At 53.1% G+C, this 19,072-nt stretch overlaps 1 protein-coding gene across 5 annotated transcripts; it reads left to right on the top strand.

The window, feature by feature from the left end:
- Window positions 1-348: 348 nt before the first annotated feature.
- Window positions 349-8,898, top strand: LOC143267546 (uncharacterized). Of its 5 annotated transcripts, XR_013042726.1 has the most exons (6): window positions 349-576; window positions 6,185-6,432; window positions 6,584-6,650; window positions 7,067-7,124; window positions 7,758-7,831; window positions 8,284-8,898. XR_013042726.1 is itself a non-coding variant. In XM_076545739.1 (4 exons), the coding sequence occupies exons 1-4, from the start codon at window positions 554-556 to the stop codon at window positions 8,436-8,438; spliced, it is 303 nt and encodes a 100-aa protein (XP_076401854.1). In that variant the 5' UTR covers window positions 349-553; the 3' UTR covers window positions 8,439-8,898. The 5 variants fall into 5 exon arrangements, 1 of the variants encoding a protein (XP_076401854.1); XR_013042727.1 differs by lacking the exon at window positions 7,758-7,831 and having other exon boundaries at window positions 8,425-8,898; XR_013042725.1 differs by lacking the exon at window positions 7,758-7,831 and having other exon boundaries at window positions 8,284-8,895.
- Window positions 8,899-19,072: the final 10,174 nt, after the last annotated feature.

Genomic DNA, 19,072 nt, shown 5'->3' with positions numbered 1-19,072 from the left:
CCTGAACTATCTACTTTTCCATGCCTATTACCCATGAAGCTGTTCTGGGTACACTGAGCAGGTAAGGCTCCAACCTTGCTCAGGCCACTGTACTGGCTGTCAGCTCCACCTGCCTACCTGTGATCTAGGTACAGCAAGGGCAATACTCAAAGCAGTGCCCATCACCTTCCCAACTGAGTCCACTGGCCAGGGGCCCATCCTGGGGCTAAGAGAGAGGCGGTCCAACGCTTGGGCAGCCCCAGAGCCAGTGGGCAGTTTCCCTCCACCTCTGTTCTTGTCATAACCGGTGACCCCGCCCATCTGTATGTGTCTGCGTACACCTACATGCCTATCACAGGTGCCAGTGGACAGCGAAGAACGGCCATGACAGCCACAGGTGAAGCCACTAAGCATCCATGGATGGGTTAACTGAGAAACACACCATGGATCATCCACACAGTAGAAGAGTACTCAGCCTAATTTAAAAGGGACTCCTGCTATGCACTATGGCCTAGGCAGGTGGATGCTGAGGGTGTTGGTCTGAGAGCATCCGTTACAAAAGGGTGTGGCCCCCATGGCCGTTCACACTCAACACAGGTATATTTTCTAGGAAACAGGATAGATAAAAAGGGGTCAGGTACGGCACTTCCAATGATACGCATCTCAGAAATGGGCTACGGCTGTGGTTGTGCGGCCGAACACGAGAACGCACTGAGTGTAAACGAGTGTGAGCTGATGCCAGGGAGCCGGAATAAAAAGAAGGGAAATTAACTTGGGAGCCACAGGTGTTTGGGGGCGGGAAATGCCTCCCACTGCCTGCTTCTTCTGCAGGTTCCTGTGTATCAGACTCTGTGCCAATGCTACCTACCTGCAGCATGGTGGCCAGGGGCACCCCAAAGGCACTGCCTGGGTGGAGATCCTCTGTGAAGGGCAGGGGTCCACCTTACTGACAGAATCTGACTGCTGCTGCAGAGTCACGTGTGTCTTCTCCACAGAAATTTGGGCCGGGTAGGGCAGGGAACAAACAAGCAGCCAGAGTGTCTGGGCACCCCTGAAGACATAAAGGCAGGGGAGGGCGGACCAATGCTGCAGGGAGGTGTACCCTCCTAGGTGCAGGGTATCTGTGGCAGCAGGAGGCCTCCGAGGTGACTAAGGAACTCTCACCTTCCAACCCAGTCTTACCTTCCTACAGCCAGCTCCAAGCTCCTCAATGGGCTTAAGGTTGCCACCCTGCTTGGCGCGGGGGGTGGAGGGGGTGGGGGGAAGGGGACACGGCAGACAGGGTATGCACAGCTCCAGGTGGCCAAGGTATGCATTCTTGCTCCACAGTCCTGTGCCCACACCCCACTGGCCTCTCCTGGGGTGGGAGCCTGTACAGAGATATATTAATTATATTTCTCTCCACTAATGGGCTGCTTACTTTATGATGTGGGGACACAAAAGTAAATTTTAAAATCAATTATACAATTACATATGTAGCAATAACAGAGTACACGGCTAATCCCCGCCGGGTCAGAACAGCAACCTTCCAATAATGCAGGTTTCATTAGGGGAAGGGCTGTTATTGCCAAGAATTACAGAAATAATGGGAGTGGGTGTATTCAGCGAGAAGTAACAAATGAGGCCGCTCTGGAGATAAGACGCAGCGCCGGCTGCTCACGAGCACCGTGGAGGCCGAGTACATTGGGGGTCACTGGCGCCGGGGAACAAGAATTAATTTTAGACGCTTCCTGGAGCCCAGAGGGTGGGAGAGTGGGGGCTTCTGCCGTGCCTAGAGGTGGGAGGGCTGGTGAGAGCAGAGAGAAGACCCCCTCACTCAACCACCCTCTTCTGGTGATCTCGGGCTCCAAGCCCTCTGTACTGCATATGCTCTAGCAGATCAGCCCTTCCCTCTACCTGCATGGTGGGCATTGCTGGTCTCAGCGATTGGTGCAGGTGCAGGGGGGGCATGTCTTCAATCCAGTCCCACTCTGGATCAGAGGAGCCCAGATGATCTGGCCACTGGAAGTGTGGAGCAGGAGTAGGCCTCCAGAGCCAGCGTGGAGCTCTTCCCAGGTTTAGAGGGGGCCACCACCCATGGGGATTGCGTCTAGGTGGGGGGTTGCAGCAGAGTCCCGTCTGCCAAGCCCAGAAGGGACCCAGCGGACAACCAGAGTGACTGAAAGGAAACAGGCTGTGTGCTGGTTCCCTAGAGAGGGCAGAGCTCCCAACACCTCCAGGCAGACCTAGCAAGGGTCAGGGCAGCACCCATAGCTGAATCAGGATGGATGCCCCTACCCCCGGAGGGGCTTTGGCAAATAGTAGCATGTCACCCAGTAAGCTGGTTCCTCCTCTTTGTGCCAAGAAGACTTGAAGCTTGGTCACTTGATGGCCTAAGGGACCCTGGGCTGGGACCAGGACTAGTAGGACCAGCCTACTCCATATGGTCCCCAGAGATCCTGCTGGGTCTCTAGTGAGAAAGTCTTCCCCCATAATTGGAGCAGGGACCCCTGGTAAGGCTGGGACCCTTTGCCACAGGGCAGATGACCAGCTCCTAACCGGTTTTGGCAGCACAGAGAGCCGTGGCCAGAAGCAAGGGCCACATTGCTACCTGTCCTCAGAGGCTCCCACACATCCTCAGAATCATTCTCCTGCATTAAGGAGGTTGGGGGTGGGGGGCACCTAGCAGACCTCAGGACAAGGCAGCCTGGGGGATACCTTACCATCCACCTGCCTCGGAAGCTGCTGCAGGCATCCCAGATTGTACACCCCCACCCCCACCCCACCCCACCAGTGGCTACCACAGGTTAGTGGCTTGAGACCGGACTGAAAAACCGCCCAAGTGCAGAAGTCCTAAGTGATTATCAGAGGCCACCAGGTTACCGTGCATGTAAATGAGGCCGAGACAGCCCGCGGACCAGGCCTTTTCTTCCAGGCACCAGCAAAGAGACTCTGATAAGGGGATCTTTGTAATTACACGGAGCTACACTGGTCAATTCTGACTTTTAAATACTGTAGGGCCCGAGAAAGGAGAAGAAAGCGGGAACACATGTTCTCTGGGGCAATCGCTTCAGCTCCTTTTGAATTTGCCGTCTTGCCGCAGAGCCCGCAGCCACGGCCGCCCGCCTCCTTTGTGAGTGCTATCGCTCCATCACAGCGCGAGATCATTTCCAAATTAAATTTTATGGTCCATTACTTACTGCACCGACACTGGCCTAATGGAATCTTAAGTGGAACTGACTGGACCTGCGTGGGGCCGGCCTCTCAGTTAAGATGTTATTTAGTTCTAATTATCAGATAATGAACTCGGGAAATTTAATTTTTAATATTTGTATGTCAAAAGTCCATCAGGCTTTGGTTAGAGTTTAGATTAGAAGTTAACCCAGGTTGAGCACCAGTCCCGGGACATGTTTTTATGAGGACTGAGGCCACCCGGAGCCCCTACTGTGGGCTGCCCGTTTCCAGATGCTGGACCTAATATCCCCAAGGAAACCCAGCAGGAAGCATTCCAAGACCAGACCCTGGCTCTGGACTGCCACAAGGCAGCATGGTACTAGGTGTCTGCGGGCACATGAGGAAGAGCCATCATCCAGACCTATGGCCTCATGTTAGCGTCCCAACAAGTGTTCTGGCTTGCACAGGGTGCTGTCCTCTATGTCCCCCAGGTGAGAGGGAAGTAGTGTGCCATCCTCATAGGTGACCGGGTGGAAAACATTCTCTGGAGGATGTCACCTGGCCCCAGGGGCTGGCCAAGGCTCTAGTTCAATGGAATCTTCCCTCACACAGACACCCTTGGAGCAAGCCTACTAGCTTGGGTACATTCAAGTATTTCTGGCAAGGTCAGGCTCTGAGCTCTGCCCCCATGTGGCCTAGACCAAAGCTGAATATTTCAGCTGCCCCAGGGTGCTTGCTGGTCCTTCTTCAGTGAAATCAGTGCTGAGGGTTTGAGGCCACAGCAGCGAGGCACACAGACGTGGTGATGTGGGGTGCAGCAGTGGAGATTCCTGGAGATGAAGGTGTGAGGATGGCCTGGAGGGTAGTGGGATCTGGCAGTGAATCAGCGATGAATAGCTGAGGTGACAGGCCTTCTCTGGGAGCAGGTGGCCAGCGCGCGTGTGCGCGCGCGCACACACACACACACACACACACACACACACACACACACACACACACACGCTCGCGCGCGCGCGCCAAGAAGCCAGTTGGGAAAGCTAGCTGTGTCTTCCTCGGGGTTCCCAGAGTTTAAAAGGGGAGACTGTCCATCTGTTATCTGCTGCTACATAGCAACCACTGTATACTTACCAACTTCAAACCAGGATGAGTGACAGCGCTACCCCGTAGTCTGCACCTCGGGCAGGGCTCCATAAAATGGCTGCCTCTTCTTGGCATCACAGGGCTGGCTTAATAGCTTGATAGGGGGGTGGGGGAGGGACTGGTGAGACCTCAGTGAGATCTGTTTGAGCTGAGCTTTCTTCAACATGGGAGACAGGTCCCCAGAGAGCTAGAGCCAGAACCACAAGGGAGGTGGGGCCACGATAGAGGTGGGGCCACGATAGAGGCGGGGCCTGGAGAGAGGCGGGGCCTGGAGAGAGGCGGGGCCAGGAGAGAGGTGGGGCCTGGAGAGAGGCGGGGCCAGGAGAGAGGTGGGACCACGATAGAGGTGGGACCACGATAGAGGTGGGGCCTGGAGAGAGGCGGGGCCTGGAGAGAAGTGGGGCCAGGAGAGAGGTGGGGCCTGGAGAGAGGCGGGGCCTGGAGAGAAGTGGGGCCAGGAGAGAGGTGGAACCACGATAGAGGTGGGGCCTGGAGAGAGGCGGGGCCTGGAGAGAAGTGGGGCCTGGAGAGAGGCGGGGCCAGGAGAGGTGGGGCCAGGAGAGAGGTGGGGCCTGGAAAGAGGTGGGGCTCATTCTCAGGCTGGATAACTGCAGAAGCTCAACAAGCTAATGTTGCCCTCTTCCCCTCCTCAGGGCCCCCTCCCTCTTGGCCTTCTCTAGTTTGAAGCTTGTCACTAAAGCCACGTGATACTATTTTTTGATGGAGAAGCATCAAAGAATGTAGACTTGGCATGTGCTACCTGTGACTGGGTCAAATTCACTCCTTTCCACATATGACCTTCAGTAGAGTTGGGTACCTACTTTCCAAGGCAGAGTCCTACCATCTGCCCTCCCACCTCACATGCCCACCCAGAGACACCCCCTCTTGCCAGTCCCACTCCTTCACCTGCCCAGGAGCTCGCTTCTGTCTTCCTGGGGAGGGGCTCCTCTTCTTAAAGGGGTAGGTGGCTTCTGGGTCCAGAAGCTCTCAGCTCAGGCAGGGCCCCTGGCACAAAATGCTCTGCCCAACCTCTTCCACAGGGTGTTCCTCGAGGCACCCTCGGGTCCCTGCCTCAGGCTGGCCTGCTGCCCTGTTCTCTACTGTGACTTTTGTATTCCCTGTTTATGCATCTCTATCCCCGACACAAACACACACACACACACACACACACACACACACACACACACACACACCATCTCCTGCCATGGATGGGCATTCTGACTTTCAGCTGACACTTCCACACAGAGCTCTCTGGTCACTGAAGCCAAGAGCAGAGGTTGCTCTGTCCTTCCATGGATGTGTCCCAGGGCTGCTGTCTATGTAGCCAGCCTGGGTGCCCAGAACGGGAGCTAAGGCTTGCCTGAGAGGCAGCCCTGTCTTCCCCAAAACGCCAGGTAAGCAGTGTTCTTCCATGGCCTCTGTTCCTGTTCTTGCCTCCAGGTTCCTGCTCTGGCTTCCCTCAGTGATGGATTTTTAAGCTGTGAAATGGAACAAACCCAAGTTACATTTGGTCATGGTGCTTTATCACAGCAATAGAAACGCTAAGATTGCCCACCCCCCAAAATAAAGAAGTAAATGTGAGAAAACAAACCCCTATCAACTTTCCTCATATGGTGATCAAATGTCTGACAATAGAATATTTAGTAGAAAGGGGGGTTTATTTCAGCTAGCAGTTCCACGGCAATGGGAGGGATAACGCATGAGCCCCCCACCACCACCACCTGTGACTCACCTCCAGCAAGGCTCCACCTTCTAAAGGTGCCACAATCTCCACTTCCCACAACAGCACCGCCATCTGGGACAAAGGTTCAGACACACGAGCCTTTGGGGCACGTTTCTCACTCAGCACACGGCAGTCTGCGAACACGGATGCCTCTCCACATGGTCTCTTACAGCATTGTCTCTCACACAGGCTGCCTCTCAGATGTTGTCATGGTGACTCCAGTGAATGAACGCTCTGGACTGCTAACTTTGTGCAAACCTTCACTGTGCAATTTACAACTGTCTTCACACAGCCGCGAGGACATCTTTTCTTACAGGGTCAAGTTTTGCTTTACTGTTTACGTGTATATAAGTGGTGAGGCAAGAGTGGATACAGAAGGCGGCGGTGGCGTACACCTTTAACGCCGGCACTCAGGAGGCAGAGAGAGGCAGAGCTCTGTGAGTTCGAGGCCAGCCTGGTCTACAGAGGGAATGTGTAGCCCTAGGACAGCCAGGGCTGTCCCAAGTCCTTGGGGCATGTTCGTCCTGACAGGGTTTCTCTTCAGGCCAACCCTTACTCCACTGTCCCAATATCCCTGTCCCTTCTCAGGCAGTCTGAGACCAGGACCTACTGTGTGATGAAGATTAGCAGATCTCTGCCTGGTAGGATCCCTGAGGTGAGGGCATGGCCTACCATCTTGTCTGTTTTACATGCTCAAAGCAGTCTTGGCTGAACCATGGTTCTCCTGAAGGGGAAGTCAGCCTTGCGCATGGGATGCCAGGGGCCTTTCCTCGTGAACCCGAGAACTACAAAGACCAAGGGATGGGGAGAGGAAGATGGGGTCAGCAGAGGCCCTGGGTGGGTGACTGCAGGCTTCAGCACTGCAGTGGTGTTCTGGCACACAGCTACAAGCCGGACATGCGAAATACCAGGTCCTCCCTATGGTTACTTAGAGCTCAGGCTATGGGTGCATATCCCCCCCCCCCCCCCCCCCCCCCCCCCCCCGCACCGAGGTCTCATGAAGCCTCTCCTCTAGCCTCTGTCTTAAAACCCTGGATCCTTCAACACCCACAGTGCTTTCCTCACACCCAGGCGTGGCCAGTCAGGAGTTCCAGAAGATTCCACCATGTTTGGAAGGACACCTCCCAAGGTAAGCAGAGCCTCCACAATCTACCCTACCTATATCTACCAATTGTAGCCAGATCCTGGCAGTAAAACCCCAGCCCCACGGGAGTGGCTGGTCTGGGGCAGGTGACAGAGGAATGCAGATGCTCAGGGCTAGCTTGGGCAACCTGGGGCAACCTGGATTAACCACACTGATACAGAGGGAGCCAAGAATAATACAAGTAGGCAATGTATCAGGGACAAGGGACCCCCAACACCCACCCAGAAGAATCCTTGTTTCTTAAGGAGCCTGGCAACCCATCCCACACACATACCCCACCTGACCCACCTTACAAGGTGGCAGGGCTCATCTCCTGAGACCCTACCAGACCTTCATTGTGGAGCTCCCCCTATGCCAATCACTGTGATCTTTATTTTCATCAAGGCCCACACTAGTCCTGGGACACCAGGAGGGCTCCACTTTTTTTCTTTGAGGTCTTATCCTACACGGATAAGGGACATGTCCTCTAGGACATCTTATATGTAATCCTGTCACCTTGGTTCCTGAGATCCCAGCTCCCTGGTCACATGATATTAGGGGTCAACAGGACAAGCCCACTGTGTCTCCCGGGGAAGGGCAAGTTTCTGAAGAACCAAGACAGAGGTCTGTCACCCACAGGAACTCTGTTAGCGGAGCCCCTATGGCAGTGACTAAGTAACCTGGAGAGCAGAGCCTTGACCACCTACTCCACGGTGAGTGCCCCTGCAGTCTGGAGGGATCTTTACCCCGGGGCATTGGCCTGTGGTAGACCACAGTATGGAGAGGTGGCAGGAATCTGTGGGCAGCGTGAGCACTCACAGATAGGAGTCTCATTCAGGTGTGCGCAGGGTGCTGGGTTGCTGAAGTCAGGGTGGGGTCTCCGCTGATGTACTGTCATAGCTGTTGCAACAGTGGACCATTCCAGGTCAGAGTCAGATATGACGCTGACCTCCTTGGCCTACTATGCTGCCAGTGTGCCACCCAGAAAAACCTTTATCTCAGCTCAAGTTGGTTCTTAATTACAATCAATACCCAGAAAAGCTATTCGACTCCAAGTGCATGTCATCCACAGTGGGAATAACCAGAGGATTATGCAGATAGAGTGACAACCCAGCTCTGGAGAGGTGGCCCTGAGCTACCCATTGGACACTCTCCCAATTAACAGGCTGTGGCAGCCACAACTGCCCGCTAAATCACAGCAGCTGGGGGCAGCCAGCCCCTGACCAGCGTAAATCACTTTCCTACTGCGACAGAGCCCGGGAGGCGGCTCTTCCCCTCAGATCAGCACTACCATCCCCTAATTCAGGACCTGGTGATTGATGCCACCTGCTTCGCACGTGCTGAAGCCACCATCTGCTTACGAGAAACATAAACTTTGAATACACACACGTTCTGCTGATTTTAACTGGGCTAATTTATGGTTCACCAGCGGAGGAGCAGGGATCGTGGCAAATTTCTCCAGCCACTCGGGAGCCCAGAGCCAGGCCTCGTGTCTGCGATGGGAGCTTGATAAGGTCGTCATCCCCTGCATCTGTGCAGTACCACACCAGCCCCCCAAAAGCACTGGGGGGGAAGAGCCCGGTGAAGAGCCCCCCTCGGGGGGATTTATTTCTGAATTAAACACGACCAGCCCCAGAGGAAGCCTATTCGTTTTCACAATCAGCTTTCTTTCCAGTTGTAAACAGCCTCTTTCTAAAACTTGTGCATGATTTTAATTACAGATAAGTTTCCCTTTAAAGGCCGGGGCATTCATGCCTAGGTTGCTAAGCTGAATTCGATACATCTCTATGTAGCAGTGTCCAGCAGCCCCACAACAAGCCACATGGCTCGCCACACACCTGGCTGGCACCCAGTCGGCTCTGGGGTTCTGGGTGTTCCTCAACCTGCAGGCACTGAGGGCCCCACTTCTCCAGTAACATTTTGACGCCCTTGGGCACTGGAGCCCCACAAAAATCTACACTTGTCTGCGTCTCCTGGATCATGAGCCAGTAAGGTGAGCAGAGTAGCGATGCTGCTTATCCACCAGAGGATCCTGATCTGGTAGGCTTCCAGCCCTGACCTCAAGAGCAGCTCTGCTTCTATACGGGGCTGGGGGGGGGGGGGCAAAGAGCCCAACACTCTGAGCTCCGGGCTACCTCCCCCAAGAAGCCTGTCTTCCTTAGGGTTTCTGTTTCTGTGAAGAAACACCATGGCAACTCTTATAAAGGAAAACGTTTTATTGGGTGGCTTACAGTTCAGAGATTTGGTCCATCATCATCATGGCAGGAGGCATGGCGGGAATCATGGCAGACATGGTGCTGGAGAAGGAGCTGCGAGTTTTATGTTGGGATCCGCAGGCAACAGGAAGCCAGCCACACTGGGCCTCTGGCTGGAGCACCTGAGACCCCAAAGCCCGCCCCCTAGTGACACACCTCCTCCAACAAGGCCACACCACAAAGCCTCCTGACCTGCCCTTCACCAGCCCTCCTGAGGAATCACCACGGCCCTGGGCAGGAGACCTCTGTGCTGCCCACAGGTTATCCTTTCAGGAGGCTGAACAGGCCTTTGACATCATTCGTGTCTCTTGGCCCAATACAGAAGTTTTCAAAGCTGCCCCACCCACACTGAGGAAAGGTCCAGTACAACCACACTTGTCTCCTTGCTACTCCAGAGTAGATGCTGAGGCCGTCTCCCATCTCCCAGGCCCAGAGCCAGGCTCTGGTTACCCAAGGGTGTACCAGAGTATAAGAGGAGATCTTGGACCAAGAAATGATTGTTTGCTGTCTTCCGAGTGCTCGGAGCCGAGTGCTCGTGTGATGACACTTGGGGCCTCTGGGACCTCTCCAGGCAGCCTGGGAACTGCTCTCTCTTTAAAAGGGGAGGAGACAGGCCCACTGCCTTCCTCAATACTGCATTAAATTTCCTTGGAGTGGACATGAACAAGCGTCCCTTCAAGCCTGACAGGGCACCAATGACAGACAAAGGGAACAATTCCATTCAAGCCCAGTTTGGTGAACAAATGAATCTATTGGACTTGCTTATAGGAACATGGAGAGGCCACTTATAGAAACATGGGTGACCCCAATAACTATCACTGAGAAGTTCTACCCTAGTGTGAGTGACAATCTCGCCAAAACTTATAGATGGAGTCCCCCCCCCCACCTCGCCCCCAGTTAACCTCTACATCCTACACAGGCTAGGCTAGCACCTCCTAAGAGCAGGAAGGGGATGGTCTCTCAGGTAAGGGTCTAAGGGCCCTCCCCACCCTCTCCTCCAGGGGAAGACCCAGTCTTTCGTGGATGATCACAGCTGCTGAGTACCATGGTAACAGCCATGCTGGGCCCAGAAGTTAGTGGTCCACAGCACCGGTCAGACAGAGCATGCTTCTTGTCTCTGGAAATGCAAGGGACCTGCCCAGACACCAAGGCAGAGGTGGAGCTGGCCACGACAACAGCCCTGCCTGGCCCATGGTTTTTTTTTTATGAGAGACAGACAGGCATAGGCTGTATGTGCTTGTGTAAGAACAGGGTTAGGTGTGTGCATGAAGGCTCCTACATGTGTCAGAGGCCCATAGAGAGCCCAGAAGTGCTTAAATGGCCTGGATGACTAATTTCATGGGCTTTGAGCTCATGGTGGGGGGGGGGTTGAAAAAAACACCTTTTAATTACTAGAAAAAGGAATTGCAAAAGATCATAAGTGATTCCCACTCAGCTCTCAGATGAAAGGAGGTCTGCCAAGGCTCTTCTACGGGGTTTGCCTAGCTGAGACTTGTGATTTCCTGGTGGCAAATGAAATTGCTAAGACTTCACTCCTTTATGGTGGCTTCACCCCTCATAACTTTAAATCCCATTTTGAGCACCTCATTCAACAACATTTTGTTTGGTTGGTTGTTTGGTTTTTGGAGACAGGGTTTCTCTGTGTAGTTTTGGCGCCTGTCCTGGATCCCACTCTATAGACCAGGCTGGCCTCGAACTGACAGAGATCCACCTGGCTCTGCTTCCCGAGTGCTGGGGGTAAAGCGGTGGGCCACCACCACCTGGCTCTCGGACACATTTTAAAGATGGGCTACAGTGGGAACTTGGTTTGTGCCACTGGCACAGACCAAGGCTTGTAGAAGTCCGTTTCTCTCATTCCCTACAAGTGACAAGGCTCTCAGGAACCTCCAACGGTAGGACCCCAGCTTCCTGCATATTTCCAGGTGAAGCACCACATGTCTATTGAACCAGCCAGACTTGCCTGGCATCCTTTACAAAGGAGAAAAATGGCCCAAGAGCACACGGCAACCCAGTGCAGGCCACAGGTGCCGAGAGATAGGACAATATCACAACTCCACTAAGGACTCCTCTCTGGCTCAGGACCCTCCTTAGCGGCTCATGGTGAGATACGACCAAATGTACACTACAGAGACAGTTTAGTTTTTACTGGAAAAATGTTACAAAATACAGCTCTCCCATTTCAACGGCCAGGCCTTCTCAATGGCCGGGCACTGGCAGACCTTCTAAGCTTTGTATCACACAGGTAGGGGGCTTGTCTCAGCCCCAGCAGGAACCTTAGGCCCCCTGGACAGAGGGCAGATCAATCAGCAACAGCCCTCAGCTGCAATTTCCAGGAATGTGAGGCCATTCTCTACCCAGCGGGTAGTCAATTCTGCTGGCTGCAAGGAACAAAGGGCAAGACACACCACCCACAGGTCCTTGAGCTCCCAAACTCCAAGGGAAGTCTTCACAGACATTTCTGCATATAGTTGCTTGAGAAGGATGACATGAAAGCCACCCCACACACATGTATAGTCACAGGACATGTGTACACTTGTGTGCATCAGGCAGGCCTGCACACTGCTAGGTCTTATCTGCCTGCACGCATGCCCTCACACACATATGCACACCCTTTATATGTATGTTTTAACACATGCACATGTACACTTGTACATGTGTGTGCACACTCCAGTTAACCCCAAAGGTACAGCTGTACCTGGACTAGTGGTGAAGCAGATAAGGACAGCCAAGTGTCTGTGCATCTGCACAGAGTGTCAGACCCCTCCTCCAGGCACCTCAAAGTGTGTGCTGACAAATCTGGTATACACAACCCCCTCTTTTCCTGAAACATGTTCGTCTAAGGGTGTGATGCCGCTGGTCTACACTGCATGCCACAGGCTCTGCATTGCCTGCCTTAACAGAGGCTGCTGAGGAGAAGGATCAAGTCCCTCCCAACCCCACCTACAGATCTATATCCGCCAGACTTCTGCATACCCTCTAGACCAGCTGTTCTCAGCCTTCCTAATGACCCACAACCATAAAATTATTTTCGTTGCTACTAGATAACTGTAACGATGCGAATGTTATGAACCGTAATGTAAATATCTGATATGGAGGATATCTGATGTGTGACCCCTGTGCGGTCCGTGACTCGCAGGTTCAGAACCACTGCTCTAGAGGCTTGCTGAAAAGTCCAGAGTCTTTTGTGAGGTTCATATAAAGCAACAGAGCAAAAAACAAAGGACCCAGAGTAAAACGCAAATCCCCCACGCCCAGTCAGCTTAGAGCCTGACTGTCTCCTAACAGCCCTGGTGCCCCACCTCAAATGGCCCATTTTCAGGGCATTATGTACTACTTTAATATAGGGGGCAGCCTTGCTTATTGTTCGTTTGTTTTTGTCCTTGGGGTTTTGTTTGTTTGTTTTGCTTTGTTTTTGTTTTTGGTGTATGTGGTGTGTATGTGTGTGTGCATGTGTTTGAGGCTGGCCTGAAACTCACTCTGTAGACCAGGCTGGCCTTGAACTCATAGAAATCTGCCTGCCTCACCATCCCAAGTGCAGGGATAAAAGGCGTGCGCCACCATGAGGGACTACATTCTTGAACAGCATTCACTTAAATGGCTCAGGAAGAACAGCCAGGTAACTTCTCCGTAAATGGGGCCTCGTCACCTCTCAGGGACATAATTCTCTGTCTCTGAGACTTCCCGTCGTGTTTCTGTCTGTAGTGTCTATTTTATTAAAACTTTTAAAAATTACATTTTATTTACATTTGTGTGAGTTTGTCTCTGTCTGTGTGCATATATGTGACTGTGTGTGTTTTCGTGTACATCACAAGACAACTGGGCATTGTTATTCTCCTTCTAGCGTGTGGGTTCTGGGGGTCAAACTCAGCTTGTCAGCGTGAGACACTGAGCCACCTTACTGGTCTGCTTTATTAAAGCTTTTATATCAATTCTGATCTGGTTAAAAAAAAAAAATAAGACAGGGTCTCACTATAAAGCTGGCTGGCCTGAAACCTGCTCTGTAGGTCAGGGTGCCCTTGAACTCAAGAGATCTTCCTGCCTCCGCCTCCTGAGTACTAGGATTAAAGGTGTGCTCCACCATGCCCAGCCTAGTCTGGTAAATTCAGCTGTTTCTGCCACAACAACTCAGAAGAGCCCAAACACACTAGGAGAATTCATACCTTCTCTTTACCAACGGGGAAACTGAGGCCCAGCATGGTGTGGTGAGTGGCCAGATCACATTAGGGTGGGTGGCTGCCTCACAGGACCAGTTGGTCCTGACACACTGAGGCACCCAGAGGGCTAAGGCAGGCCATCTCTGACCTGACCTTTGAATCCTTTGAGCTTGGGCTGGCCAGATCACTACCTACTCACAGCTGTGTGCCCAGTCACAGGTGGCACTGTGTGACCTTGGCTGGTGAGGGTGTTTTGGGGAGACAGGCCCTGTGTGGGAACATACAAACCCAGAGGCTGCGGGCAGCTGGGATGAGGTCCAGGAGGTGTGGGGTGGAGGACTTGGTGGGGCGGGGGTGGGAGGCAAAAGACTATTCTGCATGAGAAAGGGCCAAGGCGTGCTTGCCAGGGACTGACCACTGGGCCTGGCCTCAGAGAGTCACTCCAACCCTGCCCCGTGTGCCCCTTCTAGGCCCTCTTCCAAGTCTCTGGACATGGCTTAGAGGCTCAAGATGGAGTTACTGGGTTTTGGGGCCTAGGGCCTGGGCTGACCCGTAAGTCTGAGGAACATCTCCCCCTTCCCCGCTTTGTCTAGAAAGGAAGGAACCCTGAAGGGGACAAGCAGACCTGGTGACAGTGGAGGGGTGGGGTACTGGGATGACACTGGTGATCAGGAATGTCCTTCTTGGAGTCTCCCAAGTGCCCAGGAAGCTACTGTGGGGGGCTGGCAGAGGAGCCCTGCTCAGAGCTGGGCCTGGATTGCAGCAGCAGGAGGTTGGAACTGGGACACCGCCTTGAGGGCCCTGCCTCCGCCCGGGGGTGGGCACTGCACCCCGGAGGCTAGCCGGCCTCCCGCCATCTTCAATGATTTGGAAGTGTAGAAAATGGGATTATCCAGGAACAGATGTGCACAAAGCGGGTGAAATAGAAAGTGTTACCGTAGCGCCTGCCTTTGATTACCTCTGACTGCCGGGTACCCGCAGCCCCCCCAGCCGGGATGGGCTAAATTCAGCCGAGCCCTGCAAGCCGGGCCTCATTGAAATTGAATTGATACTTTGTGAACTTCATTTGTGAATAATGTGATCTGACAGGGACAAATGTGACGGGGAATTGTTTTCAAACCTCCTCCAAATGGAACTTATTATTGGGTAAATACAGATTCCTTTGTCTGGGGCCCTCCCTTCCACCCTGGTGTCCGGCTGAATATGCATCGGCTCTGCTGGTAATTGAATTGGCAGTGGGGAGGGGAACCGACTACCCTCCCCAGACCACGGGGCAGCAGGCGCAGCGGCCTCAGAGGCCACCCTGCCTAAGCGCTCACCGCTGCCCAGCCGCCAGGCCTCAGATGTCCTACACATTAATTTCCCTTTGCAGAACATAGCTCGGGCGGGAGCTCAAACCCAGTTAGCTGGATTGATGAAGCTGGCGAAAGGGTGGGACGCACGCTGATTCCACCTTTTCAGCTTCGATTAGCTCAGCCTGGAGTTATTCCCCGTCAGAGCTCCATTACTTGGTGTCGGCTGGTGGCGGGCCCTGGGGAGGGCCATGCCGCGAGGGGCCCAGGAAGGCTTCAGTGCAGGGCCATTATCCTAACAGGCTGTTCCCCAAAGAGGGCGGGCATCAGGCGGGGCTCAGAGCTCTGGAAAGCCATGGCGCCTTACGCAGCCACCTGCTGACCCATCCACCTGTGCTGCCCCTTGCCACCAGGGCCATGGAGGGCCAGGCCTGCCCTCTGCCCATTCATTCATTCACAGATTCACAGATTCCCACCCTCCCCAGTGCTGGAAGAGAATGGCCGCCAGCAGCCCTGGCGAATCCCAGGATTCTTTGCACTGCTGTGGGATCCCTGCTCACACTTAGAAGGCCTGAGAGTCCTTTGTCATTAACTGGCTGCTGTGCCACATGGGACATCTTGCAAGCATGGACAAAGACAGTGACCTGCTTCCACAGCTGGGAACCTGGCCCAGGCACTGCCGCTCTGTGAGCTTTGCTACAGCCGCTCGCCACCCTCGTCTCTGCCCTTGTACCCACCAGCACGTTACCCTGCTCTGCCAGGCAGCCTGGCCTTCGTCTGAGACCCTGAGACCAGAACAGCCCTTCAAAGATCCACTTCTCTGACCTGCACCTCACTGCAAATCCACGGGACCAGACAGGACAGCAACTACAAACAACCTCTGTATGTCCCCTCTTCCCTGGGTCCCCTCACTTCCTACTATCAATGGCTGGATTTATTTTATTTCAGTTTTCTAGCTTTTGAATTCATGCAACCTAAAATTAACCATTTTAACTTTAACTTCCTGTGGCATTGAGCACACACCATTCTTGTCAACCACTGTCAAATCTAATTACGCCTCCTCCCCTACCCTGCACACAGCCGACCTGTAGCCACACTCCCACCCCTCACCGCCCCCATCCACAACCCCTTTTCACATATCAATAAAGCCATATTATACATGGCTCTCTGGGCCTGGCTTATTTCCAAGTGATATCCTCTAGGATTACCCATGTGGTGACAGAGGTCTTTTCTGGTGAGGGCTGTGTACTATTTCATTGAATAGACAGACATTTTGTTATATACCCATGTATCTGCAGTCTATGTGGATGTTGTGAGAGAAAGGTCAGGGAACACACACATGCAGTTGTATGGTCACCAGTTTCCCACTGCAATTTCTCTCTGGCTTTTGTAGGCCATCCTGTCTCTCCTCGACAGCTTTCTGTGAATACAAGAGGCTGCAGATGAGTGGGAAGGATGACAGCCACCCCTCCCCATTGCCCAGGGCTTACCAGGGTCCAACATCACGACAGCTCATCACAGGGCACTGGGAGGTCAAGTGCAGCTCAGACCCATTCCCTGGCTAACCCCAGAGCTGCAGTGTCAACTGGGGCTCTGGAGTGACCAAGGTAGCCCTGGAACTCTCCAGCCAGTCACCAGCAGGGAGTATCTGCCAAACAGCTTGACCCTGGACTTCAGACTTGTCTCATCCTACTCATGTGCAAACCAGCGGCCTAGGAAAATTGTCAAAGTGAAGAGAGATGCTTCATGTGGCATTTAGTCATACCGTGGGTGTGGTGGCTTGAGAGAAAATGGCCCCCAAAGGAAGTAGTACTATTAGGAGGTGTGGCCTTGCTGGAGGAAGTGTGTCACTGGGGGGAGCAGGGAGGCTTTGAGGTCTCTTTTGCTCAAGCTTTCCTCAGTGTGGCATTCAGTTGACTTCCTGTTGCCTGCAAGATGTAGCACTCTTGGCTCCAGCACCATGTCTGCCTGCACACCGCCATGCTCTCCGTCGTGATGATAATGGACTGAACCTCTGAAACTGTAAGTGAGCCACCCCAATTAAATGTTTTCTTTATAAAAGTTGCAATGGCCATGGTGTCTCTTCACAGAAAAAAAAAAACAACAACCTAACTAAGACAGTGGAAGTCTGTCAGACCCTCAGGGGGAAGGCTCCAATGTTCAAAGTCTCCTAAGACAAGCAAGGCCCATCTCTGACCAGCAGGACACACTGACTTCCAGAGTGTAAGTTCTGCCGTAGGTAGGTCTAACCATAGGCTGAGGGCTGAGGGTCATGAACCCAGGCGCAAAGTCATGCCAGGCCCTGGTGTTCAGCCCAGACAGGTCCAGACCTTGGATCCTGGTTGGGCTAGGGAAGGTAAGCTTTGGCCAGATGGGCTCTGTGCTGGCTAGTTTTATGTCAATTTGACACAAGCTAGAGTCATTTGGGAAGAGGGAACTTCAGATGAGAAAATGTCTCTAACAGATTGGCCTGTGGGGCATTTTCTTGATTGATGATTGATGTAGGTGGTCCCAGGCCATGGACTGGGGTGCCACTCGTAGGTAAGTGGTCCTGGATGCTATCAGAAAGCAGGCTGAGCAAGCTGTGGAGAGTAAGCCAGTAAGCAGCATTCCTCCACAGCCTCTGCTTTAGTTACAGGTTCCTGCCATGAGTTCCTGCCCTGACTTCCCTCGGTGATGGAGTGTGACCTCAGAGTTATAAGCTTAAATAAACCCTTTCCTTCCCAACTTGTTCCTGGTCATGGTATTTGATTGCAGCAGTATAAATCTTAGGACAGGTTCCCTGAAGACTTAGGGCTGTGCTTGACATGGAAATATTGCTCCTGCAGTTTTAGAAGAGGAGCCAGAGAGGCGGACAGTCTTCAAGAGCTGCCACAAGGCATGCCAGGTCCAACCTGAGGCAGGCCCCGAGGGTGGTGGGACAGGAGGCCAAGGCATCCTTACCTCTCTGCCTCCCCACCTGTCCACTCTCTCACCTCTCTACATCCTGACCAGTTGGACCAACTGGTCATTCTCCCATTCCTGATGCCCACTTTGGGCTGGGATAGGAGAGACTAGAAGCTGCCAAGAATGGCTGCCAGAAAAGCCCAAAGACTCCCCCAGAGGAGCCACATTCTTCATAGGCAGTCCTGACACACTGAACCCAGACCCACCGTCCTCAGTGCCAAGGCTAACCCTCCGCACCCTGGGACGCCGCTGAGCTTCTAAGGCTTGGCCACCTAGGACAGTGTCATTGTGGGCGAAGACAGAGCCGAAGTCACAGACATCACACCCCTGCCCATGATATGCTACCAGAGGATAAGCCTCGATCCTGTGGGAGTCCTGCCTCCAACTCACACCCCACCTGTTGTTAAGGAACCTTCTGGACCCTCCGCATTGGTCAAAGTCATTACAGTCGAGAGAGCAGGACTATTCCAGCCTGGAGGCAACTACGCACGCAGCATGGGAATCAAAGAGGAAGGACATCAGAAAGAAACATGACCCGTGCTGTTAACAGTGCTGATGTCTCAAAATGAAGGAAGTGGGCAGGGAATATGCAGGAAGGCTTTACACACTCTGAAAATATTTTGTAGCTAGTTGAGAGTGAAAAAGTTTTTTAAACTTTTGAAAATAAAAGTTATTGCATGGGTGCACACCTCTAATCCCAGCATTCCAGCCGCAGAGGCAGGAAGGCCCTGAGTTAGAGGCTACATAGTAAGACCCTATCTTGAAGAACAAAAATTAAAATGTCACCTGTTATTAACCCCAAGTACCTATGAATGGGATCTTGTTTGGAAATAAGCTCCGATGTGGATGATCGAGTTAACTTTAACTTGTAGATGAAGTTAAAATAAGGTCTTTCAAGTGGGCCCTCGTAAGATCTAAGTGGTATGTTCACAGAAAGAGAAAGTCTGGACATGGGTATACATGAATACACGGAGGCAAGGGTCAGGGTGATGTTTCTACAAACCAGGGACTGTCAGCTCCCTCCATGAGCTGGAGGGAGGCCAGGGTCAGAGTTCCGTGAACTTGACCTCCAGAGTTCCTCAGGCTGGCTCTGTGTGTGGAAAGTGCCTCAGTGGGCAGTCTCTCACCATGTGTTTTGTCTTCATATTGGGGAGAAGGGCTCGCCTGCCTGTCATTCTTGCCTGGGCTGTGGCCCTGACGCCCCATGGAGCTGTGCGGTGCTCACTGCCTACACAGTTGTTGGTGGTAACCTGGCTCTGATGGTCCTTAGTCCCCTTCCCAATGCAAGAAACCTTGTTCCCAGACCA

The sequence above is a fragment of the Peromyscus maniculatus genome, chromosome 10 (genome assembly GCF_049852395.1).
Source record: "Peromyscus maniculatus bairdii isolate BWxNUB_F1_BW_parent chromosome 10, HU_Pman_BW_mat_3.1, whole genome shotgun sequence".
In the NCBI taxonomy this organism is placed as follows: domain Eukaryota; kingdom Metazoa; phylum Chordata; class Mammalia; order Rodentia; family Cricetidae; genus Peromyscus; species Peromyscus maniculatus.
This window is presented reverse-complemented; position numbering and strand designations above follow the sequence as displayed.